Source organism: Rhea pennata, chromosome Z (genome assembly GCF_028389875.1).
Source record: "Rhea pennata isolate bPtePen1 chromosome Z, bPtePen1.pri, whole genome shotgun sequence".
In the NCBI taxonomy this organism is placed as follows: Eukaryota; Metazoa; Chordata; class Aves; order Rheiformes; family Rheidae; genus Rhea; species Rhea pennata.
This window is the reverse complement of record NC_084702.1, coordinates 69372570-69390266: the sequence shown is the minus strand read 5'-3', so window position 1 is coordinate 69390266 and position 17697 is coordinate 69372570. Positions and strand designations below refer to the sequence as shown.

The 17697-nt window shown below is 43.6% G+C and overlaps 1 protein-coding gene across 1 annotated transcript in view; it reads right to left on the bottom strand.

The window, feature by feature from the left end:
• The window catches only part of ADAMTS12 (ADAM metallopeptidase with thrombospondin type 1 motif 12), a 161570-nt gene extending 150552 nt beyond the window's left edge, over nt 1–11018 (bottom strand). The window contains 2 exon segments of the mRNA XM_062600509.1: nt 5459–5820; nt 10904–11018. Of these exon segments, the coding sequence (XP_062456493.1) occupies nt 5459–5820; nt 10904–11018 (477 nt within the window).
• Between the last annotated feature and the right edge of the window lie 6679 nt (nt 11019–17697).

Genomic DNA, 17697 nt, shown 5'->3' with positions numbered 1-17697 from the left:
ACTACCAGAGATCATTCTTCATTTTCATATAATGGTGATATCCTGCAATAAGGTGAATGGTTACACTAGGGAATAACTCAGCACTGCTCTGCTTTTCAGTGACACACAACTTGTCACAAGCCTTAGGGCAGACATTGATCTGCCCACAGAGGACCCACTCAGCACGTCTCCCACCAGCTGCCACACAAAGTAACGCTGCCACGCAGCCACCAAAGTGGTCAGAGCGGGCTGCCCCAACTGCAGCTTGACACAGAAGGAAGAACTGAGGAGGTGGCAGTCTAAAAGACTAAAAACCTGGGCTCAGGAGCAGGCTTTGCCCAGTTTTCCACAGAGGAGCAGGGTATGGAGCAGCCAGCATGTTTGATGAGCCTGTCACAGCTGAGAAGAAACAAAGCAGCGTTCTGCAGTAGCTGGATTTGGGGGGAAGAAACAGATGGCTTCATGACTCTACTTCACCGCTGTTGTCTAGACAGCAGAAAACAACAGCACATGCAGCAAATGCTAAGCTAGTGTTTACCAGGACAGAGGCAATTAGCTACAGGCAGCCAAAGCATGACTTGCTCACACTGCTATGCAAATGCAAGACTAAGCAGGGAGTCCGAGAACTTTACCAGGTTCAAGCACAAAGACTGATCTCAATTTTCCTCTTTGTTTCCATACCAATACTTAAGTTGTCTTTGAAAAATAAAAAGATTACCAGAAGTTCAATGGCAACCATTCACTTTGCATTTTAAACATGTCAGGGAAACAAAGTTCTAATGAGGTTCTTTCATCTAAAAGAAATACTATAAAGAACGTCTATGTTACTGATGAACGAAAGAGAGTCTTCCTTGCTCCTAATGAAGAGGCCAGATTAGTGGAGAAAAAAATTTACTTTCCAAGTCTATAGGACTCAGTGCATAGAGTTAGGGTATTCATTCAACTTTCCTGAGCTTTGTCTCCTTCCTAGCCCTGCTTTGGGGATGGCTGACACTACTGCTGCTACACAACGGATCTCAGGACTAATACAACCGAGAATTATCACACTAGTAGTGTAGTGTAGTATAAACATTCACTAGAACCTTCTCCGAAAAAAAAAAAAAAAAGTAGAAATATAAAGCATTATTAGGAGCTTGCCCTAAATAGACTGTCAAGATAAATCCAAATGTTTCCACTGAAAGAGACAAAAACTGAAACACTTCCTCCATTTATTTCCACTTGGAAACTTTCCTGTGCCTAAGAGATTCAATGTCCACTCTCTTCCCAGTTGCCACTTTTGATTACCACATTTCTAGTGTTCTAGTGGTGACTTTCTCTGGGGTTTCCTCCTCCATCTGTAACCCCTACATAAACAGCAATGTCTGCAACAACATGAGAAACATGGGACAGTCATGTTTCACAAGGAGTGAGGCAGTCTCTTCTACTAGACCCACAAGTGCAAAGACCTTAACTAGACAAATGACCCTGAGAAGAAGGGACAGTTTATACCCTGATGTTCTTCAGCTTAAGAAGGACTTCCTTAGCACGAATCACACAGTGATAGAAAAATATGCATTTGGAAAATATTCCTCTAGATCTCTGCTGGCTTTTCCTCTTCATCCTCTTGTCTGGTTCTGCTGAACATCGCTTTATGAACCTAGCCATTTGTTTCCAAATGTTTCTGAAAATAAAGACATATTTGAATCAGAAAGAAAAACCTCAAACAATGACTTCCTCATTTCTTCCACTTACAGGCCTTTGGGGGAATATATAAATACACAGGAAACGAAATTTGTAAAATATCAGAGCTTTTTTCAAACCACCTAACAAAAATGCTGTAAACCTTAAGTACAATGGTTTTCTAGCTAATAAAGCAACATACTGTTGACCTGGAGAAACACTGACAGCAATCAGGCAGAAAGCTGTTTCCCACATTTTGCAAGTGCTGCTTCTCTTTTTCAGTCATCTCTAAATATCATTCAGTCAAACAGATGCCCCCTGGAAATTACATCTCCTCAGCAACAGCTGTTTTCTCTGTCCACTTGATTTATGGAGAAAAAAAAATCAAAAAATGTCATGAATAAAAATGAATAGTAAAAGCTATACCATTATTACATGAAAAAGTGATGTTCATAACAATAATGTCAATGGAAGCAGGAATATATTTTAAAGTAAGAATACACAGGAGATGAAAGTCCATTTCTATGTTTTCCATCAGTGTTGTTTGATCTTTACAACAGGACATAAACCTACGCCACACATCTTTGTTCTGCTCTTATACTACACTATTATCCCAGAAAATCAGGAACCTTTAAATATGAACAATAATTTAAATAGAGCTCATATAAAGACAAAGTCATTCCTGGAAGAGGATTACAACTAAGATTCTTGTACCACTGTCAGCTACAGGATTTTATTTTGTCTTAATTCCAGCCAAAAGGTTGGGGGGTGCTTTTTGTTTGCTTGTCTGGGTTTTTTGGTGCGACATAACTACAAGACAACATTTCAACTATTTCCACTAAAAATTTCAACAAAAGGGATATTCCAGTGAAATATACTGATTTAATCAGATCAGTATTTTCAAGTACTGTAAGATTTTTGACCAGCCCATTAAAAAAAAGCCAAAATTAGTAGTTTAGGGATAACACACTTTCCCATCACTCATTACCACAGTAAATCGGTGCCTCACTTCATTTTTTAAATATCACCTCCTCAAAAAAGCCTACTATGTTTATTATTTCGTAAGGTACCTAGAGCAGTCAAGCCTAAACAGTGCCAGGAAGGGATCACCACTTTTCTTGGACTGGAACGCTAAGATATTAGTTCTCACCTGCTCAGTTACCTGCTCATGAGCCTTAAGCACGACACCAGCACTTGGTGATCTTGCAACGATTGCCTACGGAGCTGCAGCTTACTGGGACCCACTTGCCAAAACAAACACACTAAGAGTCCAGTCCTGATCCAGGCACTCACAGATAACACCTTGTGCAGTGGTCACGGCTGCCCAGTTATATTCTGGATAGCTGATAGCTTTCAACCACACCAATTTGTTGTCTTTCTCTTCTTTCATTCATCTCTCTCAATCCCAAAGATCCTCATCAACTCACCCAATTCTTTATTTCATATAACTTTACCACATAATTTAGAATTAATCTTCTACAGTATAATTTCTCCACATGGGTAGAGGGTTTTTTTGTTTTTTTAATATCCCAAACCATTTTTTGCTAATCCTATCCTAGTGTTGGTATTCTCAGTTCACCTCATGTGAATAAACAGGAAATGTATTTTTATAGAGAAATTAGAGAAATACAATATGGCCCACAAAAAAAGACAAAAATAAACATGATGCTGAAGAACAACAACAATAAAGCATTTCCAGGATGACCGTTAATAACCATTATCTCAGAACACAGCAGACCACCACAAATTGCTTCAAAGAATCAGAAATCTGGATGCCATTTCTCACCACTGCCAAAACCCTATTAGGCATTCATAAATGTTTTCATGCCACAGAAGACCTCTGGAGAACTTCCAGAAAAAAGGCAAGCTGAGCCACCTTCCCCAGCCTGTGGAACTCAAAGGAATCAAGAGATTCAAACTCAGCTCTTACTGTGCCCTCTCCAGAGGAGAGGCTCAGAGAGAACATATCTTCACCTCCTCTCTACCACTTTTAGGCTTGAAAAATCATTTCCATCAAAACTATCATGTTCCCCCCGCCCCAAGTCAGTTGCAACCTGAATTAATCCACGAGTCTGTTTTCAAACTTTTGGTTTGGAGAAAAAAATTGATTTTTTCCTGATAAAATTATTTTGTCAAAAAAATAAAGAACAACAACAACAACAAAAAAAATACAGCTCTGTCTGCAAGCAAACAATGTTTCAAAGTTCTCCAAACCAAACTAAACTTCAAAGAGTTTGTGACTCAAGAGAAAGGGTCACTTCCGAAGCATTTTACCTGGCTCAATTCGTAGCAATTTGTGTATTTTTTTCTAAATCCTTTTTGCAGACTATTTCAGAAGGCATAATGATGATACAGCATTTAATTTCCAAGTTCACACTTCATGAATACTAACAGAGGTGCTTTGCCAAAGCACATGACAAATCAACCACAGGAACTACTTGTATCATCACACCATCTTTTTCTTACTGTCCATCTATGACTATAAAGCATTTCAGAGAAGCTTTGATAAACTGGTCCCTACCAGAAAAATTAGTTGGCAAATCTCTAATCTTCAAAGCGTCAATTCCACAGCAGTTATCTCAAGTAATGGTTTATTTCCCTAGGCAATATGCCAAAAGGGTTTTCTGCACTCATGTGTGATATTCCAAAGGTTCTCACTTCATCTACATCAGACCTGTCTCCATGTTACTTTTCACACATTGTCAGGATATTTCAGAAGCCAAAGGATTTTCCAAAGCTTTATACTTCTCCATAGCAAGGAATCCCTTTATGCATTTACAGGCTGGCAGGGAAACAACATACTTTACAGATACTCAGTTTGATGTTGCATTCAGGCTCAAGAGCAAACTTTCTTTCCCTAGCCTTTGCAGGGTGAGATGTGCTAGCCAAAAGGGGTCAGTGCATCTATGCACTTTCAAAGGCCATCACTTGTCACTCTAAAAATCAAAGTGCCAAAACAAATGCATACCTTACACACCTGCATCACCTCTGCCAGCATATACAAACTGCTTGCATTTTGCTTCCCACAGATTGTGCGCGCCATACTACATAGCTTCCTAAAATGTCCCTACACAGGGTTGTCACCTCCTCTTGCCTTCCACACAAGGCAGGTCCAGCCTTATTCTCTAGAGTTATAGACTTCAGGTGTTTACAGTATTTCAGGCTCATCTGAGCTAAAACAGTGCAAAAAAAATAAAATAAAAAAAAATAAAAAGGTTTCCACCTCCTCATCTCAGTCTGAACCACAGGCTATCAAGAAATGCAGGAATTCAAGCTCCAGCCTTGGAAATTCTTCTTTGAAAGAAGCCTAGAACTAGTTCACGTTTGATTTAAAACTTTAAGCTTCCACCTACACTAGCATTTACCACTGAAGTTGCAGTGCACTTCTGAAGTCAATCCCCCAGTTGTCCCCACTTTGCACCTGCTAGTTCAGTTTGCAGGCCAGTTTTGATGCACCTGAACTGAATTCCTTTCAGAGGAAACAAAAGCAGAAACTCCCATCCAGATGCAAAGGAAATGTACTCTGACTACTAGTAGGTTCAAAGTGATAGCTTGAAGCCATTCAAGTGACAGAGATGTTCAGTTCAGGTCACCAAAAAAATCTAATTAAAATTAAACCCCAAGAGGCTTCAGCATCAACTCCCTTGACCTGCCAATCCTGTCTTCCAAAAATCCACATTACATCCATAGACTTACCAGCAAATTAGCAGATAGTCCCGCTAGATTTCTTAATGCACACATTCACATACAAATGCTCTAGCTCAGTTCTAATTAAATCAACATTAGCCCAGCACCCCAGCAAAAGGTCACAGTCACTTACCAGGCCATTGCAAGTGCTGATTGCGGCAGTTCCGCTCCCAGAATCTGGCTGCAATACTGTGCCAATGAAATGGCAAGGAACTCCTGAGCGAGTTGTGATCTTCGCACTAGTGTGGTTGCCACGTCTCCTTTCTACTATGTAGTTATGGGAAAGAAATCCCATGTGGACAGTCAAGTTAAAAAACAGATCCTTCTCCTCATGGTTAATTTTATAATATACCACATTTTCCTTTTTGCTGAGGTCTCTCTTCTTCCTTGTGTTTGAGATGTGATGGCGTAAATTAAAAGAAAGAAAATGCCCATTCGCATCTACTCTTGCAGGATCAACCACGTGGTATTCTTGCAATGTCTTGATAAAGTGCTCTGAGAGGAAAGGGGGTGGGGGGGAAAAACAAAGAAGAAGCAAAGCTGGGGTAAGTTCTAGCTTTGTCAGAGTTCACACAGTTTAAAGGAAACTTGTGAGTGAGGAAAATTCACCACACCATCCTACTGACACGAGGGTGGGGCAGGACACAGACTGCTGTACAACAGATTATAGCATTCATTCTACAAGATAAACATTCTTCCCAAATATTTTGTCACACTCCAAATAAAGCATCAAATCTCACCTCTCTCCATTCTCATCCCTGCTACAAACCCTGTCTGTCTTTGGTCTCCAATACCCTAGGCTAGGTTCTGACCAAGGAGATAATCCCTAAAAAAACAACTGCCTAAAGCAGGAAACAGTGCTTACAAATACCCTTAAGAGAGCAGAGAAAAAAACATTACTAGTTGGCATAGCAGGCAATAGCAATAGGACAATTGGTAGCATACAGCCTTAGCAGACACTGCAGTGCAGAGAGGATTTTAAAGAAGGGCTTGAAGAAGAAGAGTGAAGCAACCACATCATTCTAGGCAAGCAACTCTCATAAGGATAAGATCAGATACCTTATCACTTAGTAGAATCTAGCAAGGGAAGAGGGGCATCACTAGTTTTGTCTCTTACTAAGATATTTAACAAAACCTACCTATTCCTATTTTTTTAAGCCAATGTAAAACTCAAAAGCTCTAAATAAATAAGATAAATCCACATAAATCACACTTCCTTACAGCTCATTCCCTATAAACCAGATCTTCAATTGGCATGTTTGACTTCAGCCTGGGAAAACATAGTCTGAACATTTTTCATCAAAATGAAATTGTGAGGCTACATGCCATTCCATTCTATCCTTCCCCAGGTCTGTTCTTCCTTCTCAAAGTCCCAGCCACTCATCCATGAAGTGATTACACCTCATTCCTTATCTAAGTGGGATAACAAAGCAATTAACCTGCTCCAGGAACTTCCAGAACAATTTCTCCCTCCCTATGACTGGAGAAACAATCATTCCTCTGGAGAAGTTTCAATCCTCACTGACTACATACTCAAAACAACACAGGTTAAATCACACCCAGACAGATACATATCTTAACCCATCCCCTCTGGAAAGAGGCATAGCTCCTTTGTGCTCATTAGCTGCAGTATGAGACACAGGTGCTCACATTTCCTAAGGCCATGGACATTTGAGACACAGGCACTGAAATACTCTCAATACAAGAAATTTCCTAGCACATGCAGAAAATTACATAAGCAACTCGGCCTTTTCTCAGTGGCACCTTTATCCCTGAAATAAGCTTGTTGCACTCCCATACAACAGGTTTGCACGCAAACCTTCCCATCAGTTTACAGTGACTGTGTGCCTTCACAGGGTAAGCCACAACAGTGGGCCTTTAGACTGCCACAGCTGCAGCAGCCCTTCACACCTACTGCTAATTCAGAGACACAGCCGTTTAGCAGACAATTTAGCTAATTCAGAGACACTTTTTCCTATATAAGCACAGGGGGACTGAGACACTGGAAACTCTATCTGCACCTTCCTGCCAGTTGTTTATAGACCTTGATGATAGCCAGCTGCCTGGTAATTTAGCACCACTTTAAACAGAGGGTGGTCCTCACACTCTGAAGAGGACAAAATAGTGGGGAAGAGAGGAGGAATACCCCCAAAACACGGCTAATCTGCAGAAGTTAGAATTCTAAGACTTTGGGATTTTTCCTCCATATCCCATATTGTGCTAGCAAAGATGGGGTTAAAAAGAACCCTGCAAGACCAGGCCCTCCATCTCACTGTCTTACAGCGCAACTCATGTAATGCTCAAATTAGAAACCTGAAGGGTAACTTATTTGTCTGCTGTCACTGTAGGATTTGATCCTGCTTCATGTCTTGAGCTTAACTTTCTCAGCTTAAATGCTGTGCTCCACATATGACTTTTGAGTTTTGGACTTCAAACTATTCAGGGAAGTTTTTTATTTCACCACTAAAATAATTATTATGTAGAGGTTAAGGCAAGTTAGACATCATCAGTTATGGCAGAAAACTTCCTAAGCATCTGCTGTTAAAGGGATTATCCAAAGGAGAGAAGTTTAACTTCTCCTACCCACACTTTAAATACTTACTTCTGAATGCCAGTAACTGGAGCGCAGAATTATGCTGGAATATAGTAAGCTGTGATACAACTACAGAAATCAGTTATTAAAAACTCTGCAAAAGACCAGAGGGAACAAGATAACAATACAACAAGTTTAACAAGATAAGGCTAAAGATATTTCCACAAGTAATCAGTACAACTCATATCTTGACTGTTGCATAGAATTTAGCAAAGGCAATCCTATCAATATTAAACAACTTACTAAGCTCTGTGTTAAGCCTAACATAATTTGATCTTAATTTGGATGATATCCTACTGCTCTTCTAGGAAAGAAAAAGCCACCAAACCCTTAAAAGAGAGAAGAAAGAAGAATTTAATATAAGCAATCCACAATGTGCAACAAGGGTAGTATTCTTCAACACTGACTCCTTCAACTTTTCTAAAGTAGTAATTAGTTCATATTCTAAAAATATGGGTTCCCATAAAACTTACTATTTCTCATGTCCCCTTCCCTCCCACACCTTAATGTTTTGTGTGCCAGTAAAAACTAAATGCAATGAATCCATCCCAGTGCCCTTGACAAACCTCAGGGCTGACATGTCAGATTTTCCATAACATGCATTGCTGTACATCCTTACAATGTAAGGAGGCAATTCAGTATCAATAAATATTTGGAAAGCACCAACTGCTGCCTGATTAGCACTTATACTAGGAAGAACAGCAAATGGAAAGGAGACATGAATTAAGAACAATGTCATTAGAGTAGCAATGATAATACTACTGCAAATAGACTTTTAATATAATCTTTAAACACCATCATAGATGCCCACTTTGCTGAAGTGGTTGAAGTTTATCCTACTCCTGACAACTTTGGCTCCTCTATCTACTCTCCTGAACAGTGGTACTATTCAGAGACAGTGTTCGGATCTGAAGTCAGTAGATACAGTGCAGGTGAGCGAGGACCTGTTCCTCCAGATCTGCCCATGCAAGTGCCTCTAGCAACAGCACTGCTCTTCTCCTTGGCCATTTATAGCACTCTCCAACACAAGGAAGTCTCGAGCACACCATGCCAGGCAGCACTGCTTACCAGTGTAGGGCAAGAAAGGGAAGACTTTCCTGGGAGACTCATGTAGCACCCATTCTGGGAATACTTTGTCTTTCCACAACTGCAGCCTGAACACTGGCTTGCACCAGCATTATGAGCAGGACTAAAAGTAATAAATTAAGCAGAGCATGTTCAGGGCAGTACTTTGCCTTGGAATAATAGTGTTTGCACTGGTCCTTCTGGGCACACAAGACTAGCAAGGTTGTGAAGAGCAGGCCCTTAGCGCTTACTTGAGGAATCTAAGTCATTTGAGAGACTTTCCCTGCAGACCCTGCTAACTGTATCATGACAGACATCTGATAAAAGTGAACACCACAGCTGCCTGTTCTGCTCCTGTGTGGATTCAAACTCCAACAAATGAGAGAGTACCGCAGGTGCAAAGAATTGCTGTACACAAAGCAAATAAATTAGAATAAAGAGAAAGACATTCATGGTCTGTCATGTGTACTAGGAAATGCATAATTTTCTCTGTAGACAAAGTTCCTTAAAAATGTGACACCATCATTGGCCATTGTTTCATCTTCAAGTATGCTACATCTGCCTCCCAGGCTCTCTGGCTTCTTTTCAAATGATTCCTTGGGACAGCAAATAGCAATGCTTATCTCTGGAGAAAGCGTGTTCCTGAACCAGAGGAAGGCTCCGTTCCCAGGTCTTCCAACTTTTCAACACCCTTGAGCTGAGAAGATCCATCCTAGAAAACACTCATCCAAAAAGGCCTTGAACATGCATTAAGAATATCCTTAATTGTCCAATCACCTATGTTCATGGCAGATGCTGAGTGAATACAGTACTTAAAAGTCACTTCAGCTATGCAAGACACAAGTTTTAGTCCTGACTATTGCACACGGCATGCTTATTGGTACAGTCAACCTGCCTTCTTACTGTTACCAAAAAAAAAAAAAAAAAAAAAAAAAAAAAAAGCCAAATGTTGAACAATTGCTTTACATAAAGCTTTCTGTAGACTCTTGGAAAACACTAGTTTTGATGCCAAAAAAAATGAAATTCACTCTACATCCATTTCTGGATGCCTGGCACATAAACAGTGAATATTCGCTAACACTGCTATCCCTGTCCTGTTCCTCTTACAGTCACTGAAGTGCAATTATTCTCTTCACTCTCGGTGAAGCCACTGGAAAGTGACTTCGGGATAACTGTTCACTCCTCATGCAACTAATTTAACCACTTTACCTTCTCATGAGCTCAGAGGCGCACAGGAGACTTTTCTTCTGTGCTCAAACCATGCCTTCGACAGCACCACAGCTGATTAGATCTGGAAGGTCTTCAGCAAAATTTCCTCCTATGCTTTCAGGTTTTCTACCGCTAGGCAGAGCTTTCCAACTAACCACAACTTTTCTTTCTCGGGGGCTGCTTCTCTGATTTTCCTTAAATAAGCAGTAAGTACTAAATTCATGGGGTACCCCACTCCAGGTGGGTGTTCAGCTGGCGGGAGCTGCTGGAGCAGGCGAAGCCGCCCGAGGAGGCGGCCGATGCGCAGGCAGGGCTGGCGGCGAAGGAGGCTTTTCTCACAAACGCAGCCTCCGTCCTAACTTGCTCTCCCCCGCCGCATGTGAGCAACCCGCACTCAGTGTTACACCCCGGTAACATCAACCCTTCTGCAGCGAAACGTTGTCAGTAAATAATAATAATAAAAGCTGTCGGTAAACACAAAGAAAAACTACGTTTTCAGGACGCTAAACTTCTCCAGGTTTGTAGCCAGAAGTGGCGCTGGCCGTTGGAGAGGTAACGTCCGAGCGCGGAGCGCCCGCGGCAGCGCGGCGCCCTCCCCGCGCAGCTCCGCCGCCAGGGGAGCCCTGCGCCGCCTCCCCGCTCCGCGCCCGCGGGCTCCCCGCGCCGGGCCGCGCAGCGCGGAAGGAGGGAAGGGGGGGGGGGGGCACTGACCTTGCCGCTCGTCGGGGAAGGCGCGGCGGCCCCCGCACAGCGCCTGGACGTGGAGGACGTGGAGGCAGGCGCAGACGCCCGCCGCCGCCGCCCAGCTCCGCGCCGCGCGGGGCATGGTGCGGGCGCGGAGCGGCGCGACGACGACGCCTCAGGCGCGCCGCGGCATGGCGGGGCGGCCTCCCGGCGGCTGCTCCGCCGGCGCGGGCTGCGCGGCGCCGTCCCGGTGTCTGGTTTCTGCCGGGGGAGGAAGGAGGGCCGGGAGCGTGGGGGTGGGGGGAAGCGGGAGGCCGCCGCTCCCCGCCCCGGAGCCGCCGGGGTTAACGCCGCCGCCGGCGCTGCCGCGCCGCGCCGCCCCGGACCGGCGCGGACCGGCGCGGACCGGCCCCGGGCGGCGCGGAGCGGAGCGGATCGGATCGGATCGGCGGCGCGCGCTCTCCGCGGGTTTAACCGCGGGGAGCTGGGGTCGCTCCCGAATCCCCCCCCGGGTCCTTGCGAGGGAAATTTCTATTTGTTTGTTTGTTTGTTTGTTTCTCGGGCGCAGCGCTGCGGCCGCCGCTGCCCGCGGAGCCAGCGCGCGGCGCAGTCCGCGCTTAGCTGCGCGCCTCTCCGCGGCTCGGGGGTCGGTAGCCGGCGCGGTTCTGCTGTCCAGCTCCAAGGGACGCGAACTGCAAACTCCAGAGAACGCAACTGCAAGGGAGGGTTCGGAAAACTCCGGGTTTCCCAGTAGGAAACGTAACTTCTCTGGGGCTTGAGACGTGACAGAGCTCCGGAAACCAAACGCATCTGCGGCGGCATGGCGATGCTCGCGCTGTGACTCACGGCGGCCTCTTCCCCGGCCGGTGGAAAGGCACAGGCGGCCCAAAAGGGGGAGATTTTGTGTAACATTCAGAATCCACCGACACTCGTGAAGATTTGTTTGTGCAGGGTATTTATTTTGATAAAACTCTGCATTTTTTTGCGTGTGAGTAATGGTATCTTGCACGCGACAGGCGCCGTGCTGCCCCTGCCGTCGGCACTGCCCTTTGAGCGGAGGGCCTGCTCGGGCTCGGGCGGGGGGCTGCTCTGCGGCCCGGGATACCCTAACCGCTCCAGCTCTTCATCGGTGCATCCCTAAAATTAATTAGGAGCTAAGCGTGACCTGAAATTGATACATCTACATTACTTAACATTTTAAAAGCGTTTGGCAGTTACAGCAAGCTACACAAATTGCCGTGAATATTCTAAAAAAAAAAAGGCGAATAAGGAAGTATTTACAACAAATGGTGTAAAATGGAAAAGGACGATAAAAGGAGCAGAAAAGGCTAGGAGCGCTGGAAAGCAGGGGGGCAGTTTCAGCTCGGTACGGGCACACGTGTACGAAGTGCTGGTTTGGCAGGCCTCTTGAAGGCCGTCGACAGAACGGGCCTTCCTGGCGAGGCGTGTGCCCGTCGGCTTCGGTTTCCCATCTTCTCTGTGGGTAGACGTGCGCTGTGGCTGGTGGGGGCAAGCAATCCTCCGCGCAGGTTTCTGTCCACGTTCCTTCCTCAGCAGGAAAAGTAGATTCCCGTTGCCCGTAATTCTTGTGAAGTATGATATGTTTTTCCTTCTGCCTTCTTCTGAGAATACAGAGTTCTTCTTCTGGACTAACCTTCTCAACATGTTACCCCTGCCTATTTCCATCTCTGTTATCTCTTCTCCAACAATACCACATGAGAGAAGGGGGAAAAAAATCAGGAAATGATGGTGAAATAAAGGCTCGAGGAACTTGAGAGGTTTTGTGGGAATTTGCATTTTTGTTTTGTTTTGATTTCTTTCCAACCGAAAATTATAGATGCAAAAGCCATGCAGAATGCAGAAGGAGAACTGTGGGAATCTGATTCCAACCATCTATAATTCCCTGGGCTTTGTGCCAACATCCACATATACAGAAGAAGTGAATCACTGGGTGTTGTATCAAGAAATACCCTGGGGGACAAGAGGATTCCTACTTAAGGGATGCTGTGGCTTTAGCTGACACAGTCATGAAAATGTACAGCAGTAGCACAAGTAGAAAGACTTTAATGCTGTGAGGACATACAGAGGCCAGCTATTTAAGTGAACAGAATTTATGGCACCATGTCTTCCCAGTATAGACCAGACTTCAGAGAATATTTGTGGGCTATTAAACCATTTTAGTTTAATACGAAACTAAACTGTGAAAATGGTATGATAAGAAATTGATTAGCAGTTCCTTCTTCTGAAGGAGGTGTAACCTAAGACTTTGGAGCTTTTTGTGAATATAAGGGATTTTTTTTTAATAATTTAGCCTCAATTAGAAAAAAAGAATGTGTTGCCATTTCAGCTGTGTTCTAGTGACAACGAAGGTATTGCAATTCAGTAATTGCAACTCAAGGCAGAAAACTCTGTACAGGTATTGGAAGGAAATCAGAAAATAGCATGAAATGTGATCAAGAGGCACAGTCATGCCGCCTGTGTAACTTCCAATCCAGAGGTAAAAGAATTGTGTGTGTGTGCAGGAATTCATATGCTTGTGTAAATATGTGCAGAAAGGCAGAAAAGGAGATGTTCTGAGCAATGAGGAATTATATAACGTGATTTGACAGTGAGGAGTTTCTGCAGAATGAATCCCACCTTAAGATGACCAAGAAATTTTGTTTCACTGGGGATGAGATTCCCTGGCCAACATTGAGAGATCTAAAAGGCATCAGATATAGGCTTGCTTGGCTGTTCCTCTGGTTAGTAGACAGAAGATGCCTCTGAAGGATAGTATGTCCCCTTCTGTCACACAGAAGGTGAAACACTGTCCAGACCTTAATCCCGGAGACTGTATGTAGAATTTGTTGAGTTATTATTATGAATCTATTAATTTTTATTTTTAGATGGAAGTTTGTAAGTCCAGTTTGGGGAGGGAGGGGGCTTATTCCCTGATTCTCATTTAGAGATTACAGTCTCTTAACAAAACCAACTTCTGGTAGCTGAAACAGAGACATTGCTGCATCTCTCACTTTCCATTTCCATTCTATTCTTTAAAGATGTTCGCAGGTTACTCGTGCAAAAACTATTTGCTCACATTCCACCTGTGGTATGTCTGTGAGCAGATTCATGTAGCAACAGAACAAAGCGAACTCTAAGAAGGTCAGTGATTTCGTTACGTGAAATTTTTGGAAGGCTCACATTCAGTTTTCTGCTAATTCCTGATCAGTGTTCAAATACGGATCGTTATTTGTAATTGGTTAGCTAATTCAGAAAATGTTAATTTTGTTCTCTTATTATGTGCAATGTAAAGCCCATCTAGCCTTACTATTTGTACAAATAATTTTAAAGCATGTTTCTGGAGCAACAGGTCACTTTGAAATTAACTTTTCATGAATATTTGTGCCACTGAATATGTTCTCAGTGATGTGCTTTCAAATGAAGAGAGGACACGAACATGGCTAAACTACATTTTTTATTAAAATGTAAATCTGTATTCAAGTAATATTTTCTGGAGAATGTGTCATTTTACCATGAAGTTTACCAATGATGTTTTTCTCAAGGTAGGCTGACTGTGTTATCTGAGTGAGATTTTGTAATGCAAACCTGTGAGTATTTCCTTCTACACCTTAAAGAAAAGAGTTGGAGTAAAAATAGCCCTAAGGTGGATATGCACTAAGTCTCACTGAGCCTCTGCTCTCAGGGTGGAGAAGGGGAAGTTGTAACATCCCGTTCAATGGTAAAAATGTAACCATTATTATCTGAGTACAGTTAAAAGCATGAGATTGTAAAAAAAGGGGGACACCATATAGGTTCCAGAAATTAGAACAGAGAAAGTAAATAACTATGAAATGTCCTCCTTCCTATTTCGTTATCCTCCCCTTAAAAAACTACTTTCATGAAAATGCCATAAAAAATTATTCACAAAACAGTATTCTGTGGAGAAAATACAGCATTTGAGAACAATGTCAAGCCCATCTAAGCTATCACATACTAATTACTCTTTTCAGTGAAGTCCATTGAAGACCTTTTCTATTATTCTTTTCTTCAGTATGTTGAATAGGGAAAAAAAAAAAAGATAAAAAATCCCTTGCTGCTACAAAAATTCATTTGGAATTAGTCCCCTGTTTGAAATGTTTCTGTATTTAAAATAATGATGTTTTTTATATTTTAAAAATCTGCTTTAAGTTACAAAAATGGATTTCATATTGAAAACAGAGCCACATCTCCCCTGCCAAAAAATAAAACAAAACAAAACAAAAAAAAACAGCATACAGCTGGTTCAGTCACTGTTGTAATCAATCTTTCATTTTTTCACTTCTGTAAAGACATGAAAAGAATAAGGATTCTTAAGGGTAAATTGTAGAAAAATAATCATTTTCAGCAAACATTTATTTGGCATGTTTATCTGAAACCTTTTTAAAGGCTATTTTAGAAATCTCAGTAGGAACAACAGAGAATTTTTCAAAAAGATTGAGTCAATAATATACTTTGCAACAAAAGTGCCAGTGGGCAAGGATGATTTAGACAAAGCCCCTATTCTGCCAACGTTCTTTCATGAGAGCAATTTTTCTAAAGTTAACTAGACTGACACATGCAATATTGAATTTGTCTGCAAAATTAGAGTCTTTTTGTAATAGGTTTCAGTAATCTTTAAAAAGAAGTTAGAAGCGTTATCTGATCTTCACTCAGGATGATAAACACAAAGCAGGCAGAATTATATGTGTAAAAGTTAATGCTGGTTACACTGGTACTTTGACAAAGAGAAGACTCCAGAAAGCTACAGGTTAGCAACAAATCTTTGGCTGCATTGCTTCACTTACAAATAACCATTAGGTAATGTATCTGATGAATTTTTGCAATACTTTTTCCAAGAATCTGAAAAGTTTTGTAGCATTTTTCCATCTACAGAAATATTCTGAAGATGTGCTGAATAAATTCTTCAGTGCTGAATAAAATTTTCAGTGAATATTTCTTCTATTTTTCATCTAACTCTAGCAAGTACCTTTATCTACCTGCAGAACTTTTCCTCTGAGGTGAAAAATGATGAAAGAAGAAGCTAAACTGCCTGAGACCGAACAGAAACCTTTCTGAGGGGGTCAGAATATAAGCACAAACCTTGGGAAAGCATTTCACACTTCCAGCTCGGAGTTTAAAATTCCCTATCAGTATTCCCACAAGGCATCTCAGTTCATATCCTATTGCTTTATCTGGGTGCTTAACACACACACACACACACAAAAGCAATATATCTTCAGACATGCTTAGACAGGAACCTTACACTGGAATTAGGTATAGGGGGGAAAAATGAACAAGAACAGGGTTTGTTGCAGGTATTTTAATCACCTTTATTTTGGGTAAGTACCGAACCAGTGTACCGCTAGTGCTAAGGCAGCCAGCACTGCTGGGGGGAGCACTTCACACCCTCTACTTTTTTTCCACAACACCAGCAGTAATGTGGCTCTGTTTAAAATACTGCATTCACTTTGGTTATATTTCTTAGGGAGATTTTACCACTGCTGTGGAAAGATGCTGCAAGCTTTGTAGCCTGTAGCTTCACAGTTCACTCTGCAACATTGCTGGGTCTCAATTCGGTTTTATGGCAAGGGTGGCTTACTTCAATGATTTGGAGGAGGCAGAGGAGAAATATGAGGGGGGCATTTGTCGAGGACTGCTATGGTCAGCCTTCGGAAGCCCTTTATTTCAAATTTTTATTTCATTCTAATATCAATTTATTTACCGTAGCAACTTGTCTGGAGGCTAAGCCTTCTCTGAGTATTATATTGCTCAATTCCAATAAGCTTCTCCCTCATTATAAGCAATACCAATGTTCTGTAAAACCACCTAATTGCTCTTCTTCACCTTTAGCACTCCTGTTATCGCTGATACTTTTACAGAATCATTATAGGTACCAAACTGAGTGAAGACTGGACCAAATGGCACACACACAGAGTAATTTCAGCGAGGTAAATCAGCTTAAAGACTATGGAGAAAGAGTTCATGTGTTAAATCTGACGTTTAGCTCCCCAGATATTTGGCTGGCCATAGTTTATTTAGATACTCATTTGAATCTGTTTAGATTTAGAAATGTGGATTTCTTCTGGCTTATTTAAACATCGCCCGATGTCCGCGGGGCGGAAGGAGGCGCGGTGGGTCGGTCTCCGCGCTGCCCAGCGCTCCCGTGCGGGAGGACGCTCCGCGCCGCTCGGCTCCCGGGCCGCAGCGGGGCGTTTCGGGCTCGCCCCGCGGGCGGCGGCGCCTCCCCGCCGGTGCCGGAGCTCCGCGGGCCGCCGCGGTGTTAACGCCGGCCGCCGGCCGGAGCCGTCGGGAGAGCGCATTGCCCGGCGGCGGGCGGCTTTGGGACGGAGCCCCCGTCAGCTCGACGGCTGGCTCATGCGTAGACACACACACAGATACATACATCCGCACACTTATGTATTCCTACAGATATATATATTTAAAGACGCGTGTAAACGGAGCGAGCTGGATTTCCCGGAAGAGCCGAGGAGCGTGCAAACGAGCGGCGAGAATGAAGTCGGGATTTTCTTCGTGCTGGCGATTCGGAAAGAAAAGCGGCGCGTTTCGGGGCTCCGCTCGCAGGGCTGCTGCGGCGCGGTGCCTGCGCGCTGCGCTGCGCCGGGGCGGAGCGGGGTGGCCCGGGAGCGCCCCGCCGCCGCCGCCGCCGCGCATGCCCCGCCGCCGCCGCGCCGGCCCCCGGCCCGCGGGGGCGGATATAACCGCGCAGCGGGGCCGGGCTCGGCGCCAGCCGCGCGGAGCCGCCGAGCAGGAGGGAGCCGCCGCCGCCCCGCGCCCCGTTGCGCGCCCCGCCGCGGGGCTTCGGG